We start from the raw sequence: 17,330 nt of genomic DNA on the forward strand, positions 1-17,330 counted from the left end.
AACAGTTTCTAAAGTGGATCATTATGTTACATTAGTGGGGTGACCAAACTACAGCCCGCGGGCCAAGTGCGGCTCGCCGGAGTCCTCAGTGTGGCTCGTGAGGGATCGCAGGTTTAACATGAAGATTGGCCCAGGGGGCATTTTAGCCTACCGTATTTTTCTGACTTTAAGGCGCACTTAAAATCCTTTAATTTTCTCAAAACTCGACATGGCGCCTTATAACCCGGTGCGCCTAATGTACGGAATAATTTTGGTTGTGCTTACCGACCTCGAAGCTATTTTATTTGGTACATCGTTTAATGATAAGTTTGACCAGTAGATGGCAGTCACACATACGAGATACGTGTAGAGTGCAATATGATGGCAGTCACACATAAAAGATACGTGTAGACTGCAACATGACTCAAGTAAACACCACCAAAATTGTATATGTTCCATTGAAAATATAGAACATTACACACGGCGCTCAAAAATCCATCAAAATGTTTTAGTACGACTTTGGTAAGCTATGAAGCCGCGCCGCTTGATGGATTGTACTGTGCTTCAACATACGAGTATTATTATGGTGTGTGTATAATGTAAGACATTATCTGGCATTTTGTTTCGCATTATTATGCAAAACCAACTTTTCTTACCTTCTGGTACCTGCTGATCTGTATTTGGGATCTGCGTAAGTCCTCAAAATTTGCACGAGTCCGCCATTGTAGTCCGTGGAAACACTGTAGTCGATAAGCTTCTTCTTTTTCACTATCTTCTTGTTATGGGACATTCATCCTCTACTGTTGCCATTTCTAATATACGGTAGTGTAAAGTTCTTACTTATATCTCTCAGTAAACTCACCATGAAAGCGCTAAAACATACCGGTGTAGTGAGTTTACATTATTCACCCAAGGAACTTTAGTAATTAGAGAGTTTCGGTCGTCGGTTTTTCACAGGACACATTTCCGGCGTCGTTATTGCACTAGTGTATCACGGATGAGGAGATGCTGCTCCGGTATTGATTGAAGTTAAGTCTGAATGTCATTAAAACAGTTAGCTCCATCTTTTGACACTTTTTCCACTTCCGTCCTTGCACGCTACACCGCTACAACAAAGATGACGGGAAGACGACGCTGCCAAAGGTGAGCCACGTAAATAAGACCGCCCACAAAACGGCGCATCCTGAAGCGACTGTCCGAAAGCAACGTGAAGATGATCCGTAAAACATAATCTATGCCAGTGGTTCTCAACCTTTTTTCAGTGATGTACCCCCTGTGAACATTTTTTTTATTCAAGTACCCCCTAATCAGAGCAAAGCATTTTTGGTTGAAAAAAAGAGATGAAGTAAAATACAGCACTATGTCATCAGTTTCTGATTTATTAAATTGTATAACAGTGCAAAATATTGCTCATTTGTTGTGGTCTTTCTTGAACTATTTGGAAAAAAAGATAAAAATGACTAAAAACTTGTTGAAAAATAAACAAGTGATTCAATTATAAATAAAGATTTCTACACATAGAAGTAATCATCAACTTAAAGGCCTACTGAAACCCACTACTACCGACCACGCAGTCTGATAGTTTATATATCAATGATTAAATCTTAACATTGCAACACATGCCAATACGGCCGGGTTAACTTATAAAGTGGAATTTTAAATTTCCCGCCACACTTCCGGTTGAAAACGTTTTATTATGCTGACGTATGCGTGTGACGTCACGAGGGCGAGGGAAGTTTTCGGAGCCCGTAGAATCCTATACACAAAGTTCTGTTTTCATTTAATAATTCCACAGTATTCTGGACATCTGTGTTGGTGAATCTTTTGCAATTTGTTTAATGAACAATGGAGACTGCAAAGAAGAACGTTGTAGGTGGGATCGATCGGTGTATTAGCGGCTGGCTGTAGCAACACAACAAGGAGGACTTTGTTGGATAGCAGACACTAGCGCCGGCGACCTCACCTTGACTTCCTACGCCTCCGGGCCGCCGACCGCATCGTCGATCGCTGGAACGCAGGTGAGCACGGGTGTTGATGAGCAGAGGAGGGCTGGCTGGCGTAGGTGGAGCGCTAATGTTTTTATCATAGCTCTGACGAGGTCCCGTTGTTAAGTTAGCGTCGTTAGCAACAGCATTGCTAGGCTTCGACAGGCATCGGATACACATTAACCGTGTATTTACATGTCCAGTGTTTGGTTCAGTGTCTCCTGATAGTAGTATTGTTGAACTTCTGTCTATCCTTCCAGTCAGGGATTTATTTATTTTGCTTCTATCTGCATTTGAGACAGATGCTATCACGTTAGCTCATGCTAAAGAGCTTCGTCGATGTATTGTCGTGGAGATAGAAGTCACTGTGAATGTCCATTTCGCCTTCTCGACTCTCATTTTCAAGAGGATATAGTATCCGAGGTGGTTTAAAATACAAATCCGTGATCCACAATAGAAAAAGGAGAGAGTGTGGAATCCAATGAGCCAGCTTGTACCTAAGTTACGGTAAGAGCGAAAAAAGATATCTCTTGAACTGCATTCTAGTCCGTCACTCTAACGTTCCTCATCCACGAATCTTTCATCCTCGCTCAAATTAATGGGGTAATCGTCGCTTTCTCGCTCCAAATATCTCTCGCTCCATTGTAAACAACGGGGAATTGTGAGCAGCACTACCGCTTGTGACGTCACGCTACTTCCGGTGGGGCACGGCTTTTTTATCAGCGAGCAAAAGTTGCGAACTTTATCGTCGATTTTCTCTACTAAATCCTTTCAGCAAAAATATGGCAATATCGCGAAATGATTAAGTATGACACATAGAATGGATCTGCTATTCCTGTTTAAATAAAAAATAATAATTTCAGTAGGCCTTTAAAGTGCCCTCTTTGGGGATTGTAATAGAGATCCATCTGGATTCATGAACTTAATTCTAAACATTTCTTCACAAAAAAATAAATCTTTAACATCAATATTTATGGAACATGTCCACAAAAAATCTAGCTGTCAACACTGAATATTGCATTGTTGCATTTCTTTTCACAGTTCTTTTTGACAGACATTTAAAACAAATCTCACGTACCCCTTGGCATACTTTCAAGTACCCCCAGGGTTATGCGTACCCCCATTTGAGAACCACTGATCTATGCAACATTTTGACCAAAGAACCACCATTACATGTTATGTAGACCACAAGGAAGTGTTTTCCATTTAGAAAAAAAATATATAATATGACTCCTTTAATGCGCCTTATAATCTGGTGCACCCTATGGTCTAGAAAATACGGTACTCAATAAACAACACTAAACACTAAAAATGAAAGGAAATCCCAGGGACCAACAACAGGACCATTCTATCATTTTTAGGACGTTAATGTAAAATTCCTAGTCTTTCCTAAATTCTGAATAGAACTTGCCGGTTTTGTGTCATCCCCGGGCCCTGGCTGTGTTGAAATGGTACTGGCCCTTTAATAAAAAAACATTTTTGAAAATGTAATTGTGGAGGGTGGTGTGGCCAGCGTGCCTGCAGGAGCAAAGGTCACCGCCTCTGTCTATGGTGCTGAGGACGAGCACCATCGGATAGGGGCGGGGCATGTGCTGACGGCGAGACACAGCTGACAGGTGATTAGATTTCACAGGTGGTACGTGTTAATCTAATCATCTGTTGTCTTTAACAGTAAGCGGCCGGGAGCAGGAGGGGAGAGAGGATACGGACGTGGCTGAAAAGTCGCATCCTGCTGGAGAGAACACTTGTGATAGAATCTATGTACATTAAAACTTTGTTCAACTTTGCATGGCTGGCTCCTGTGAAGTGTGTGGAGGTCGCTTCCTAGCGGTTCCACTGTCAGTGGAACCGCTAGGAAGCGACCTCCACAGTAATAAAAATAAATCATTAGTGTTTCTTAACCATAGGGCCAAAGCCTATGTCTGCCCATCATATGACAATGTTGTCAACTGTAAGTAGGTTAGATATGATTATTTAAAAATGATTAAAAATGAAGAGTAAGATAACTAATTCAGTGTTAAGGTTTGAGTGGGCCCCAGAGTCAAAAAGGCTTGAGTCGTCATACCTTCATCTGTCCAAAGTGGAGTGGGTTGCGCAGATCATGAGCATAGACCACACTAATACCGATGTCGCTGACCGTGGTCATCACGCCTTTGACCGTCACTGTTGCCACAGCCGTGTTGGAGGAAGACCAGCTGAAGTTTCCACTGCCGCCTGTTGCCTATCACGGTATGGAGGAAAAACAGTCCGAGCAACTGTATGAAGGCTAACTGGCAACATGCGCCTCACACGTACTGACGAACCGTACCTTAATTGTGTACTGATAAGCGCCCACCCTGGGTTGCCATGGGAATGTGAGAATGCTGGGAGTCAGAACTATGGGTTGATAAATTTCCACATCCTGTTCATTGTGGACCGGGTTGACCAGCATGTGGACCCTTCCCCTCTAAACAGAAGACAGAAAAGGATATAGCTGCGGAGGTGGACAGAAGGTCAAGACGTGAAGGCACTCACTTCATCCACCACAGCTCTTAAGGTGGCATCAAAGAGGGTCAGGCCTTCTTTTAGAGCTTTGACACGGTGATAGGATCCATTCAGGGAGGAGTGCAGGATTTCAAAGTGGTCCAGAGGGAAAACCGAGTCAATGCGGATATTCTGCCAAAAAACAAGAGCAACGTCATCAGGTTTGTTTCCACTGACAATGGATTCAAAAGAAGCCAAAAGGACAGAAACACTGTCCTCTGTAAAGAAAGTGTGCAGTATGGAAACAAAACAACTGCTGTAAGAACGACAGATTACCAGCGCCGATATTTGGCATTTGGCCTTTTTTTTTTTTTTTTTTTACAACTACAACAGAACTACATCAGCAGATACAATATATACACAATCATACCAGTGTTTAGTATTGAAAACTACATCAGCAGATACAATATATACACAATCATACCAGTGTTTAGTATTGAAAACTACATCAGCAGATACAATATATACACAATCATACCAGTGTTTAGTATTTAAAACTACATCTCCAGATACAATGTATACACAATCATACCAGTGTTTAAAATGTAAAACTACATCTCCAGATACAATGTATACACAATCATACCAGTGTTTAAAATGTAAAACTACATCTCCAGATACAATGTATACACAATCATACCAGTGTTTAAAATGTAAAACTACATCAGCAGATACAATCAATACACAATCATACCAGTGTTTAGTATTGAAAACAACATAAGCAGATACAATATATATAGACAATACCAGTGTTTAGTATTTAAAACTGTATCAGCAGATACAATATATACACAATGACACCAGTGTTTAGTATTTAAAACTACATCAGCAGATACAATATATACACAATCATACCAGTGTTTAGTATTTAAAACTACATCTCCAGATACAATATATACAGTACATCCAATCATACCAGTGTTTAGTATTTAAAACTACATCAGCAGATACAATCAATACACAATCACACCAGTGTTTAGTATTTCAAAGTACAAACCCTGTTTCCATGAGTTGGGAAATTTTGTTAGATGTAAATATAAACGGAATACAATGATTTGCAAATCCTTTTCAACCCATATTCAATTGAATGCACTACAAAGACAAGATGTTTGATGTTCAAACTCATAAACTTAATTTTTTTTTTGCCAATAATAATTAACTTAGAATTTCATGGCTGCAACACGCGCCAAAGTAGTTGGGAAAGGGCATGTTCACCACTGTGTTACATGGCCTTTCCTTTTAACAACACTCAGTAAACGTTTGAGAACTGAGGAGACACATTTTTTAAGCTTCTCAGGTGGAATTCTTTCCCATTCTTGCTTGATGTACAGCTTAAGTTGTTCAACAGTCCGGGGGTCTCCGTTGTGGTATTTTAGGCTTCATAATGCACCACACATTTTCAATGGGAGACAGGTCTGGACTACAGGCAGGCCAGTCTAGTAATCGCACTCTTTTACTATGAAGCCATGTTGATGTAACTCGTGGCTTGGCATTGTCTTGCTGAAATAAGCAGGGGCGTCTATGGTAACGTTGCTTGGATGGCAACATATGTTGCTCCAAAACCTGTATGTACCTTTCAGCATTAATGGTGCCTTCACAGATGTGTAAGTTACCCATGCCTTGGGCACTGATACACCCACATACCATCACAGATGCTGGCTTTTCAACTTTGCGCCTATAACAATCCGGATGGTTCTTTTCCTCTTTGGTCCGGAGGACACGACATCCACAGTTTCCAAAAACAATTTGAAATGTGGACTCGTCAGACCACAGAACACATTTCCACTTTGTATCAGTCCATCTTAGATGAGCTCAGGCCCAGCGAACCCGACAGCGTTTCTGGGTGTTGTTGATAAACGGTTTTCGCCTTGCATAGGAGAGTTTTAACTTGCACTTACAGATGTAGCGACCAACTGTAGTTACTGACAGTGGGTTTCTGAAGTGTTCCTGAGTCCATGTGGTGATATCCTTTACACACTGATGTCACTTGTTGGTGCAGTACAGCCTGAGGGATCGAAGGTCACGGGCTTAGCTGCTTACATGTAGTGATTTCTCCAGATTCTCTGAACCCTTTGATGATATTACGGACCGTGATGGTGAAATCCCTAAATTCCTTGCAATAGCTGGTTGAGAAAGGCTTTTCTTGAACTGTTCAACAATCTGCTCACGCATTTGTTGACACAGTGGTGACCCTTGCCCCATCATTGTTTGTGAATGACTGAGCATTTCATGGAATCTACTTTTATACCCAATCATGGCACCCACCTGTTCCCGATTTGCCTGTTCACCTGTGGGATGTTCCAAATAAGTGTTTGATGAGCATTCCTCAACTTTATCAGTATTTATTGCCACCTTTCCCAACTTCTTTGTCACATGTTGCTGGCATCAAATTCTAAAGTTAATGATTATTTGCACAAAAAAAAATGTTTATCAGTTTGAACATCAAATATGTTGTCTTTGTAGCATATTCAACTGAATATGGGTTGAAAATGATTTGCAAATCATTGTATTCCGTTTATATTTACATCTAACATAATTTCCCAACTCATATGGAAACAGTTTTTATAAATGGTTGATTTATATAGGCTAGTAAGGTAAAGTTTTGTACCTTACTAGCCTATATAAATCAACCATTTATAAATACACATTAGTAGGCTAAATGAACCTCTTCAACACATATGGAAACAGGGTTTGTACATCCAGTAAGAAATTGTCGACCATCTTGAAAAATGTCTCAACTATAATCTACGTGAAGGAGCCCAGAATTGTTTTTATTTCAATGTTGACAATATTTCAGGAGGAAATCTTACAATGTATTAAATCCATAAAGCGTTAAAACATTGTGTAAAATGGAATACATGAGTTATTGTGATGTAGAGAAATGTCATACTTAAATGTTGATGCTCCTCTGAGACACACGTAATAAAGGTGTTTGATGTTTTTTGTTGATAAATTAAACATCAAACATTATGTGAGTACTGGTCCCACATTTTCTGCTAACTAATGTTTAAAAAAAAAAGTTAGTCTTGTCCAGATGTTTACAAACATATAATATTCATCTTTAAATAATATTCTGTACTGCTCACTACATGTTGTGTTAGAAACTTGTTAAAATACTCATCTCACTTACGTCCGAGAGGTACATTTTGTTTCCAGATTTATCGAAGACTTCAATCAGGATATCGTACTCTCGGCCTGTTTCCAGGACCCAACTATCCCCTGGATGGATTTTAAAACCTAAACAAATTAAAACAAGAGGTAAAACATTCCATCAAAAATCCTTAGAAAAGATATCAATGGGAGTGAGGGGACCGACCGAGGTAGGCGGGGTTCACCACAAACAGTGTGCTGTTGGGAAGGCGGAAGACTCCTTGCATCCGAAGACCTAAGTAGGTACTTGTAAGGAAGATGAAACCAGCTCAATACTTACAGTGCATCCGAAAAAGATTTATAATCGCTTGTCTTTTTCCACTTTTTGTTACGTTAGAATGGAATGCATTCATTTTTGTCCTCAAAATTCTACACACAATATCCCATAATGACAATGTAAAAGTTTTTTATCTTTTATTTTGCAATGTATTGACAGCCTTTGCTCAATACTTAGTCGATGCACCTTTGGCAGAAACTCCAGCCTCAAAGTCTTTTTGAATACGATGCCACAAGCTTGGCACACCCATCTTTGGACAGTTTCAACCATTTCTCTTTGCAGCACCTTTCAAGCTCCATCAGGTTGGATGGGAAGCGCTGGATGTCTCTGTACATTGCTGCATTCATCTTAGTCTTAGTCAGGGAGGTGACCAAGACCATGGTCACTCTGTCAGAGAGGAGAACCTCCTAGAAGGACAATCCACCAACCAGGCCTGTATGGTAGAGTGGCCAGACGGAAGCCATTTCTTAGTCAAAAGTTTGCCAAAATGCACCTGAAAGACTCTCAGACCATCCATCCATCCATCTATTTTCTACCGCTTATTCCCTTCGGGGTCGCGGGGGGCGCTGGAGCCTATCTCAGCTACAATCGGGCGGAAGGCGGGGTACACCCTGGACAAGTCGCCACCTCATCGCAGGGCCAACACAGATAGACAGACAACATTCACACTCACATTCACACACTAGGGCCAATTTAGTGTCGCCAATCAACCTATCCCCAGGTGCATGTCTTTGGAGGTGGGAGGAAGAGAAATTAAATTCTCATGGTCTAAAGTCTTTGGCGTGAATGTTTGGAGGAAACCAGGCCAGGCTCATCACCAGGCCCATACCATCCCTACAGTGAAGAATGGTGGTGGCAGCATCATGCGGTGGGGGTGTTTTTTTAATCAGTAACTGGGAGACTAGTCAGGATGGAGGGAAAGATGAATGCAGCAATGTACAGAGACATCCTGTATGAAAACCAACACTTCCCATCCAACCTGATGGAGCTTGAGAGGTGCTGTAAAGAGGAATGAAAATGCCTAAAGATAGGTGTGCCAAGCTTGTGGCATCGTGTTCAAAAAGACTGGAGGCTGGAATTGCTGCCAAAAGTGCATCAACTAAGTATTGAGCAAAGGCTGTCAATACTTATGTACATGTCATTTTACATTTCAATACATTTGAAAAAAATTCACATCGTCATTATGGGGTATTGTGTGTAGAATTTTGAGGACAAAAATGAATGTATTCCATTGGGAATAAAATAACAAAAAGTGGAAAGAGAGAAGCGATTATTGAGTATTCAGTAGAGATGTCCGATAATATCGGGCTGCCGATATTATCGGCCGATAAATGCTTTAAATTGTAATATCAGAAATTATCGGTACCGGTTTCAAAAAGTAAAATTTATGACTTTTTAAAACGCCGCTGTGTACACGGACGTAGGGAGTAATACAGACCGCCAATAAACCTTAAAACTGCCTTTGCGTGCCGGCCCAGACACATAATATCTATGGCTTTTCACACACACAAGCGAATGCAATGCTTACTTGGTCAACAGCCATACAGGTCACACTGAGGGTGCCCACATAAACAACATTAACACTGTTACAAATATGCGCCACACTGTGAACCCACACCAAACAAGAATGAAAAACACATTTCGGGAGAACATCTGCACCGTAACACAACATAAACACAACAGAACAAATACCCAGAACCCCTTGCAGCACTAACTCTTCCGGGACGCTACAATATACACCCCCGCTACCCCACCCAACTCAAACCCCCCCCCAACCCCGCCCACCTCAACCTCCTCATGCACTCTCACGGAGAGCATGCCCCAAATTCCAAGTTGCTGTTTTGAGGCATGTTAAAAAAAATGCACTTTGTGACTTCAATAATAAATATGGCAGTGCCATGTTGGCATTTTCCTCCATAATTTGAGTTGATTTATTTTGGACAACCTTGCTACATTGTTTAATGCATCCAGCGGGGCATCACAATAAAATTAGGCATAATAGTGTGTTAATTCCACGACTGTATATATCGGTATCGGTTGATATCGGAATCGGTAATCAAGAGTTGGAAAATATCGGAATATCGGCAAAAAAGCCATTATCGGACATCTCTAGTATTCAGTATTGAGCAAAGGCTCTGAATACTTATTTACATGTCAGTTTTTAGTATTTTTTTAATTCTTAATACATTTGCAAAATAAAAAAAACCTGCACATTGTCATTGTGGGGTATTATGTGTAGAATTTTGAGAACAAAAATGACTTTATTCCATTTTTGAATAAAGCTGCAAGATAAAATGTGCAAAAGGGCTATGAATACTTTCCAAATGCACGGCTCCATGACACAAGTGAGACAGAAGAGGTCACGGTCTAGTAGCATGAATATTTCAAAAGGGATACTTTTATGGTCCAGCACTACATTGATGTGTCCCAGTTGCGCAGCTGTAACCGTGGAGGTCCTTTGGTCCAGACGGGCCACGGCGATGTCGGGTTTTGTACCGGGGTCCACCACACTGTTCTGAAGGCGCAGCTCGTACTGATCGCAGGGCATCGACAGCTCTTGAGAGACAAAAAGTTGTCAGAGGAGCTCAGATGTACCGGTACTCATCCTCAAAACACAACCACAATCTTACCGGTTATGGAGCCCTGTCTGATCTTCAGGACCTGGTACCGGATCGAGGTTCCGGCCAGCAGGTAGACGTCATGTGCCGGGCTCAGCAAGATATTCTCCAAAATCAGCAGTTTCACCTCAGCTGCATGCACGTTCTGCAGCACAGAAACCACATAAATCATTTTTACACAAATTACTCATCCAATAAATCTTCACTGTTAGCGTGGCCTAGTGGTTAGAGTGTCCGCCCTGAGATCGGTAGGTTGTGAGTTCAAACCCCGGCTGAGTCATACCAAAGACTATAAAAATGGGACCCATTACCTCCCTGCTTGGCACTCAGCATCAAGGGTTGGAATCGGGGGTTAAATCACCAAAAATGATTCCCGGGCGCGGCACCGCTGCTGCCCACTGCTCCCCCCACCTCCCAGGCGGTGAACAAGGGGATGGGTCGAATGCAGAGGACAAATTTCACCACACCTAGTGTGTGTGTGACAGTAATTGGTACTTTACTTTAACTTTAGCATGCTAACAATAAAGTGCTAAGTTTTTAGCTAACTTTACATTTTTTTCTCTAATGACAGGCATACATACCTTAGTCATATAACTTGGTATGTGATACATGCTAACCGTTAGCATGTTCAATGTACGTTCAGGGTTAAGAAGGGGTTAAAAACAAAACAAATTGTGCGTGCAGCAGCATTCGTGAGGGAGGGGCAGAGACAGAGAGAGCGAGAGAGTTATGATAAACGCGCATGCGTCGCCAGGCTCTGCTTTTTATCCATAGATTTATCTGATTTAATTTTTTATTATCTATAGCAGGGTTGTCAAAAGTGTGCCCCGCAGGCCATTTGCAGCCCACAGCTAATGTTTTAAAGGCCCACGGCACATTCTGAAAATACTATTAAAATAAACAAAAACATAACAAAAGTGAAATAAAAAAAGCTTAAAGGTTAAATGTAATTTAAAAAAAGTTGCAAAGTTGACTAATAAAACAAAGCTGTTTTTTTTTCTTTCAAACTGTCATTGCTCAAAACATAATATTGAATCAAAATCAATGTTATTATGAATTATTGACCTATCCAAGGTTCCGATTACTTCACATCACACATTCCACTAAGAAAAATATTTTTGGTGGAAGATTTTGCAAATTTGGTAAATAAATAACCCAAAAATGTGTATTTTGTTGTCTTCTTACTGTACCGAAAATGAACCGAACCGTGACCTCTAAACCGAGGTACGTACTGAACCGAAATTTTTGTGTACCGTTACACCCCTAATATATATATATATATATATATATATATAAAAATATATTATATTATATTATATTATATATATGCATGCTACACCACTACAACAAAGATGACGGGGAGAAGACGATGTCGAAGGTGAGCCACGTATCCTGAAGAGACGCTCAGAAAGCTACTTGAAAATAGTCTGTAAAACATAATCTATGCCACATTTTGACCAATGAACCACCATCACATGTTATGTAGACCACAAGATAGTGTTTTACATTTAGAAAAAAATCATAATATGACCCCTTTAATGCGCCTTTTGTATGAAAATAGACATGAATAGACCCACTCATTGGCAGTACGCCCTGTGGTCCGGAAAATACGGTACTATTGGAAAGTAGGACTTGGCAGAAGTTTGCTTTCCTATTGTGACACTCGAGGGGAGAGATTTTCATTCAAGATCACTTTCTTTTATGGTCGTCATAGATTGGCCATCAACTTGTAAAATTACAATTCAGGTAGGGATGAATCATTAACTTTTCTTGCTATTTTTACATCACAAGAGATTTGCGGTCACACAGAGGCCACAATTTAAATTCTTCGAGTCTTAAAACCCGCAGGCTGTCGAAGCCTCGCAAAAAATACTGAAATATGTTTTACTTCAGGTTGGAAAAGTCAGTCCGACTTACCTGATAGAGCGACTCCTGTATTTTGGCCTTCACTTTGGCATGTCCGGTTTTCAGCCCCGACACCAAAATGATATTACCCTGTTTGCCAACACGCTCCATGTCTGATATGTATCCAAGCGGCGTGTATGTAGACTCGGAGAACTTCAGAACTCTGGAGGAGACATACACACACGGAGACGTTTGTTACTGGAGTAATCCAAGAGGAGGACCATGAAGAACACGTTTTGAAGCTAAATTCACCGTAAAGAGTTGTAAGAATCGGAGATTCCGTTGGCGTCCACGTCTTTAATTAAAGTCCAGTCAAACATCAGACCTGCGAGAGTACTGAAAGTGTTTCCTGTGACAGAGGGAAAACATCAACAATCGATATTTGCACATATTCGTTTCTCGGATCGATGCTCGTCGTCCCGATAGCTTAATGAACTCCGACAAACAGATCGGCATTTGACGACAGGGTTCCTTCTACAAAGTCAGCAGAACATAAACGTGATACCCTGGAGTCTTAAACAGAAAGCATTGGACTGGAGCCACAGCTCATTTCGTTAAGTGACTGTGCCTTCAGTGGAACTAGTGGAAGGAAACAAACAAAATCAGGCCAGCGAGGAAGACAAAAGGCTACCTTGAGGCCGATCAGATATTGTTCGGACACGTTTGCGCAGCAGCAAATAAGCAAACTAAGTTGACAAAAGTATTGAAAAGTGTACATGGAGCATATAGGTCAGTGCTAGCTGGGGGTGGTTAATTATTCTTGGCATGATTAAAAGGGAGTAATTAACAATCACCAGCGGGCGGTAATAATGAGAAGAGTCTTATCTTGTCTGCACCTTCAGAGTCCAGCGCATGAATTTCAAGTGCAAGAGGTGAATCCTCCAGGTGCAGCTCCCTGGTGGTGGAGACGATCTGGATGTCGCTGATGACGTCCACGATGGCATCACAGCGCAGCACCTGTCCCGTCACTGACAAAGGAGGAGATGTGATGCACGTGATTACTGGAGGAGCTCCAAAAGAGTTCATCCAATCCAATCAATCCAATCCACTTTATTTATATAGCACATTTACACAACAAGAATGTTTCCAAAGTGCTGCACAGCCATGTTAAAAACAATATTAAAAACAATATTAAAAACAATATTATGCTACACCAATGACTGAATAAAAACAAAGAATAAATGAATAGAAAACCAATACAGATACAATATAAAAAATAAATATGATTAAAAACGATTTTTAAAGGGTAAAACCAATTAAAACAGTAAAATAGACATCAAAATTTATAAAAAAAACACACAGGACAACAGAGGACAGAAGACCACACAACTCACGTAGTGTTAAAAGCCAAAGAATAAAAGTGGGTCTTAAGACGAGACTTAAAACACTCCACTGTGGAAGCAGTTTGAACATGGAGGGGCAGAGTGTTCCAGAGTTTAGGGCCGACCACAGAGAAGGCCCTGTCTCCCCTGGTTTTAAGTCTCGTCCTGGGCACCACGAGCTGGAGCTGGCTCTCGGACCTCCGAGCGCGCGCAGGAGTGTAAATTTGGATGAGGTCCGAGATATACTGAGGTGCCAGTCCATGTAAAGCTTTAAAAACAAACAGCAAGGATTTAAAATCAATTCTAAAATGAACAGGGAGCCAGTGCAAACTCCGAAGAATTGGGGTTATATGCTCACGTTTCCTGGCCCCTGTTAAAAGTCGTGCTGCCGCGTTCTGGACTAACTGCAACCGGGAGAGAGCTTTTTGGCTAAGGCCAGCATAAAGTGCATTGCAGTAGTCATTACTGTATTCATTCATTTACACACTAGGGGTGTAACCGTATTGTAGATACAGCGGTGGTGGTTTCCAAGTCTTCACAATAATGCTGTGATGCGTAACGGTATCAATCAATCAATCAATCAATGTTTATTTATATAGCCCTAAATCACAAGTGTCTCAAAGGGCTGTACAAGCCACAACGACATCCTCGGTACAGAGCCCACATACGGGCAAGGAAAACTCACCCCAGTGGGACGTCAATGTGAATGACTATGAGAAACCTTGGAGAGGACCGCATATGTGGGTAACCCCCCAAATAAATAGTTTTTTTCTGCTGCTTTTACACAGGCCGGGTCTGAAAATAAACTAGATCTGCAGATGTGGGGGCGTGGAACGCCTCAAGTGAAGTGTTTTTTTTTCAGATTTCCTGTAAAATTCATCAAAATCTGTCCATAACTATTTGAGTTACCGTATTGTTCGGAGTATAAGTCGCTCCGGAGTATAAGACGCACCGGCCGAAAATGCATATTAAAGAAGGAAAAAACATATATAAGTCGCACTGGAGTATAAGTCGCATTTTTGGGAGAAATTTATTTGATAAAACCCAACACCAAGAATAGACATTTGAAAGGCAATTTAAAATAAATAAAGAATAGTGAACAACAGGCTGAATAAGTGTACGTTATATGACGCATAAATAACCAACTGAGAACGTGCCTGGTATGTTAACGTAACATATTATGGTAAGAGTCATTCAAGTAACTATAACATATAGAACATGCTATACGTTTACCAAACAATCTGTCACTCCTAATCGCTAAATCCCATGAAATCTTATACATCTAGTCTCTTACGTGAATGAGCTAAATAATATTATTTGATATTTTACGGTAATGTGTTAATAATTTCACACATAAGTCGCTTCTGAGTATGTCGCACCCCCGGCCAAACTATGAAAAAAAACGGACTTATAGTCAGAAAAATACGGTATGTTGCTCGCAAAAACAACAAATCAGAAAACATCAACTCTTTGGCGGAGGTAAGAAAGTCTGCGTTCTGCCAAGCAAAGCGCCTCACTTTGCAGCGCACGGAGGTAATCACCCAAAAAAACCTGAAAAGCTCCTTAACAAATGTTCAATCCATCCATCTATTTCTCCACCGCTTGTCTCTCTCCAAGTCGCGGGCGGGCTGGAGCCTGTCCAGCTGCACTTGGCTGGAAGGCAGCGTACACCCTGGACAAGTCGCCTACTCATATATTTGAAGCCAGCAAAGCTCAACATCAGCTCAAAAGTTAAATTGTTAGTGCACTTTTCTGAGAAACAGCATTTTCCAGACAGATATAAAGATGTGGAGGACACTGCTTCTCATAAAGTCAAAGTTGAAAGACATCCAAAATGAACATTGTTTTACACGCAATGTTTACGTTGCCACTTCACACACTGTTTTTTTTTAACATTTGCTGAATTATTAACATTATGTTTGTGTTCAATTACAGCAAGTGTGCTTATTGGGTCATTAAGTTATTTGTGTGTATACCAGTCACAATGTATTATTTGTCTATACCAGTCATTATGTATTATACATGTATACCAATCATTATGTATTATCCAGTATTATTTATTATGTGTATATACCAGTCATTATGTATTATCTGTGTGTATACCAGTCATTATTTATTATGTGTATATACCAGTCATTATGTATGTGTTCAATTACAGTAAGTGTTCTTATTGGGTCATTAAGTTATTTGTGTGTATACCAGTCACGGTGTATTATGTGTCTATACCAGTCATTATGTATTATACATGTATACCAATCATTATGTATTATCTGTGTATACCAGTCATTATTTATTATGTGTATATACCAGTCATTATGTATTATCTGTGTATACCAGTCATTATTTATTATGTGTATATACCAGTCATTATGTATGTGTTCAATTACAGTAAGTGTGCTTATTGGGTCATTAAGTTATTTGTGTGTATACCAGTCACGATGTATTATGTGTCTATACCAGTCATTATGTATTATACATGTATACCAATCATTATGTATTATCTGTGTATACCAGTCATTATTTATTATGTGTATATACCAGTCATTATGTATTGTGTGTATACCAGTCATTATGTATGTGTATACCAGTCATTATGTATTATTCATGCATACCAATTATGTATTATGTGTGTATACCAGTCATTATGTACTATACCTGTATACCAATCATTATGTATTATGTGTGTATACCAGTTGTGATGTACTATACCTGTATACCAATCATTATGTATTATGAGTGTATACCAGTTATTATGCACAATACGTGTACACCAATCATTATGTATTACGTCTATACCCGTCATTATGTATTATGTGTCCATGCCATTCATTATGTATTATACATGTATACCAATCATTATGTGTTATGTGTGTATACCAGTCATTATGTACTATAACTGTATACCAATCATTATGTATTACATGTCTATACCAGTCATTATGCATTGTGTGGGTATACCAGTCATTATGTACTATACGTGTATACCAGTCATTATTTATCATGTGTCTATACAAGACATTATATATTATGTGGTATATACCAGTCATTATGTATTATGTGTGCATACCAGCCATTATGTATTATGCATCTACGGTATACAGGTCCTTACTTATTATGTGTCTATACCAGGCATTATGCATTATGTGTGTATACCAGTCATTATTTATTATGTGTATATACAAGTCATTATATATTGTGTGTATATACCATTCACTATGTATTGTGTGTGCATACCAGCCATTATGTATTATGTGTCTATACAGGTCCTTACTTATTATGTGTGTATACCATTCATTATGTATTAAGTGTGTATACCAGTCATTATGTTTGTGTTCAATTACAGTAAGTGTGTTTATTCCTCAATAATATGGCACCTGTGCCTTAATAATGTGATAAAGGCATATCGTGAGATTTTAATACCGTTACATCCCTAAAATATATGCACACACACACAAAAATCTACTTGAACTGAATATAGGTAAGATTTGGGAGGAACAAAAATGTGTATCATATAACATCTTTGGGTGACAACGTTGAAAAAAGAACTGCAAACAGTGCAAGGAATTATCAT

The 17,330-nt window shown here is 39.9% G+C and overlaps 1 protein-coding gene across 2 annotated transcripts in view; it reads right to left on the reverse strand.

Moving 5' to 3' along the window:
• The window catches only part of nup210 (nucleoporin 210), a 131,079-nt gene that overhangs the window by 99,746 nt on the left and 14,003 nt on the right, over positions 1-17,330 (reverse strand). For both annotated transcript variants that reach the window (XM_062052741.1, XM_062052742.1), the window contains exons 3-12: positions 13,274-13,405; positions 12,690-12,786; positions 12,450-12,600; positions 10,545-10,677; positions 10,312-10,470; positions 7,804-7,872; positions 7,618-7,724; positions 4,479-4,619; positions 4,273-4,410; positions 4,030-4,185 (exon numbers count right to left, since the gene is read on the reverse strand). In XM_062052741.1, the coding sequence (XP_061908725.1) occupies positions 4,030-4,185; positions 4,273-4,410; positions 4,479-4,619; positions 7,618-7,724; positions 7,804-7,872; positions 10,312-10,470; positions 10,545-10,677; positions 12,450-12,600; positions 12,690-12,786; positions 13,274-13,405 (1,283 nt within the window). The remainder of the gene's footprint in view (positions 1-4,029; positions 4,186-4,272; positions 4,411-4,478; positions 4,620-7,617; positions 7,725-7,803; positions 7,873-10,311; positions 10,471-10,544; positions 10,678-12,449; positions 12,601-12,689; positions 12,787-13,273; positions 13,406-17,330) is intronic.

Source organism: Entelurus aequoreus, linkage group LG07 (assembly GCF_033978785.1).
Source record: "Entelurus aequoreus isolate RoL-2023_Sb linkage group LG07, RoL_Eaeq_v1.1, whole genome shotgun sequence".
Lineage (NCBI taxonomy): Eukaryota > Metazoa > Chordata > Actinopteri > Syngnathiformes > Syngnathidae > Entelurus > Entelurus aequoreus.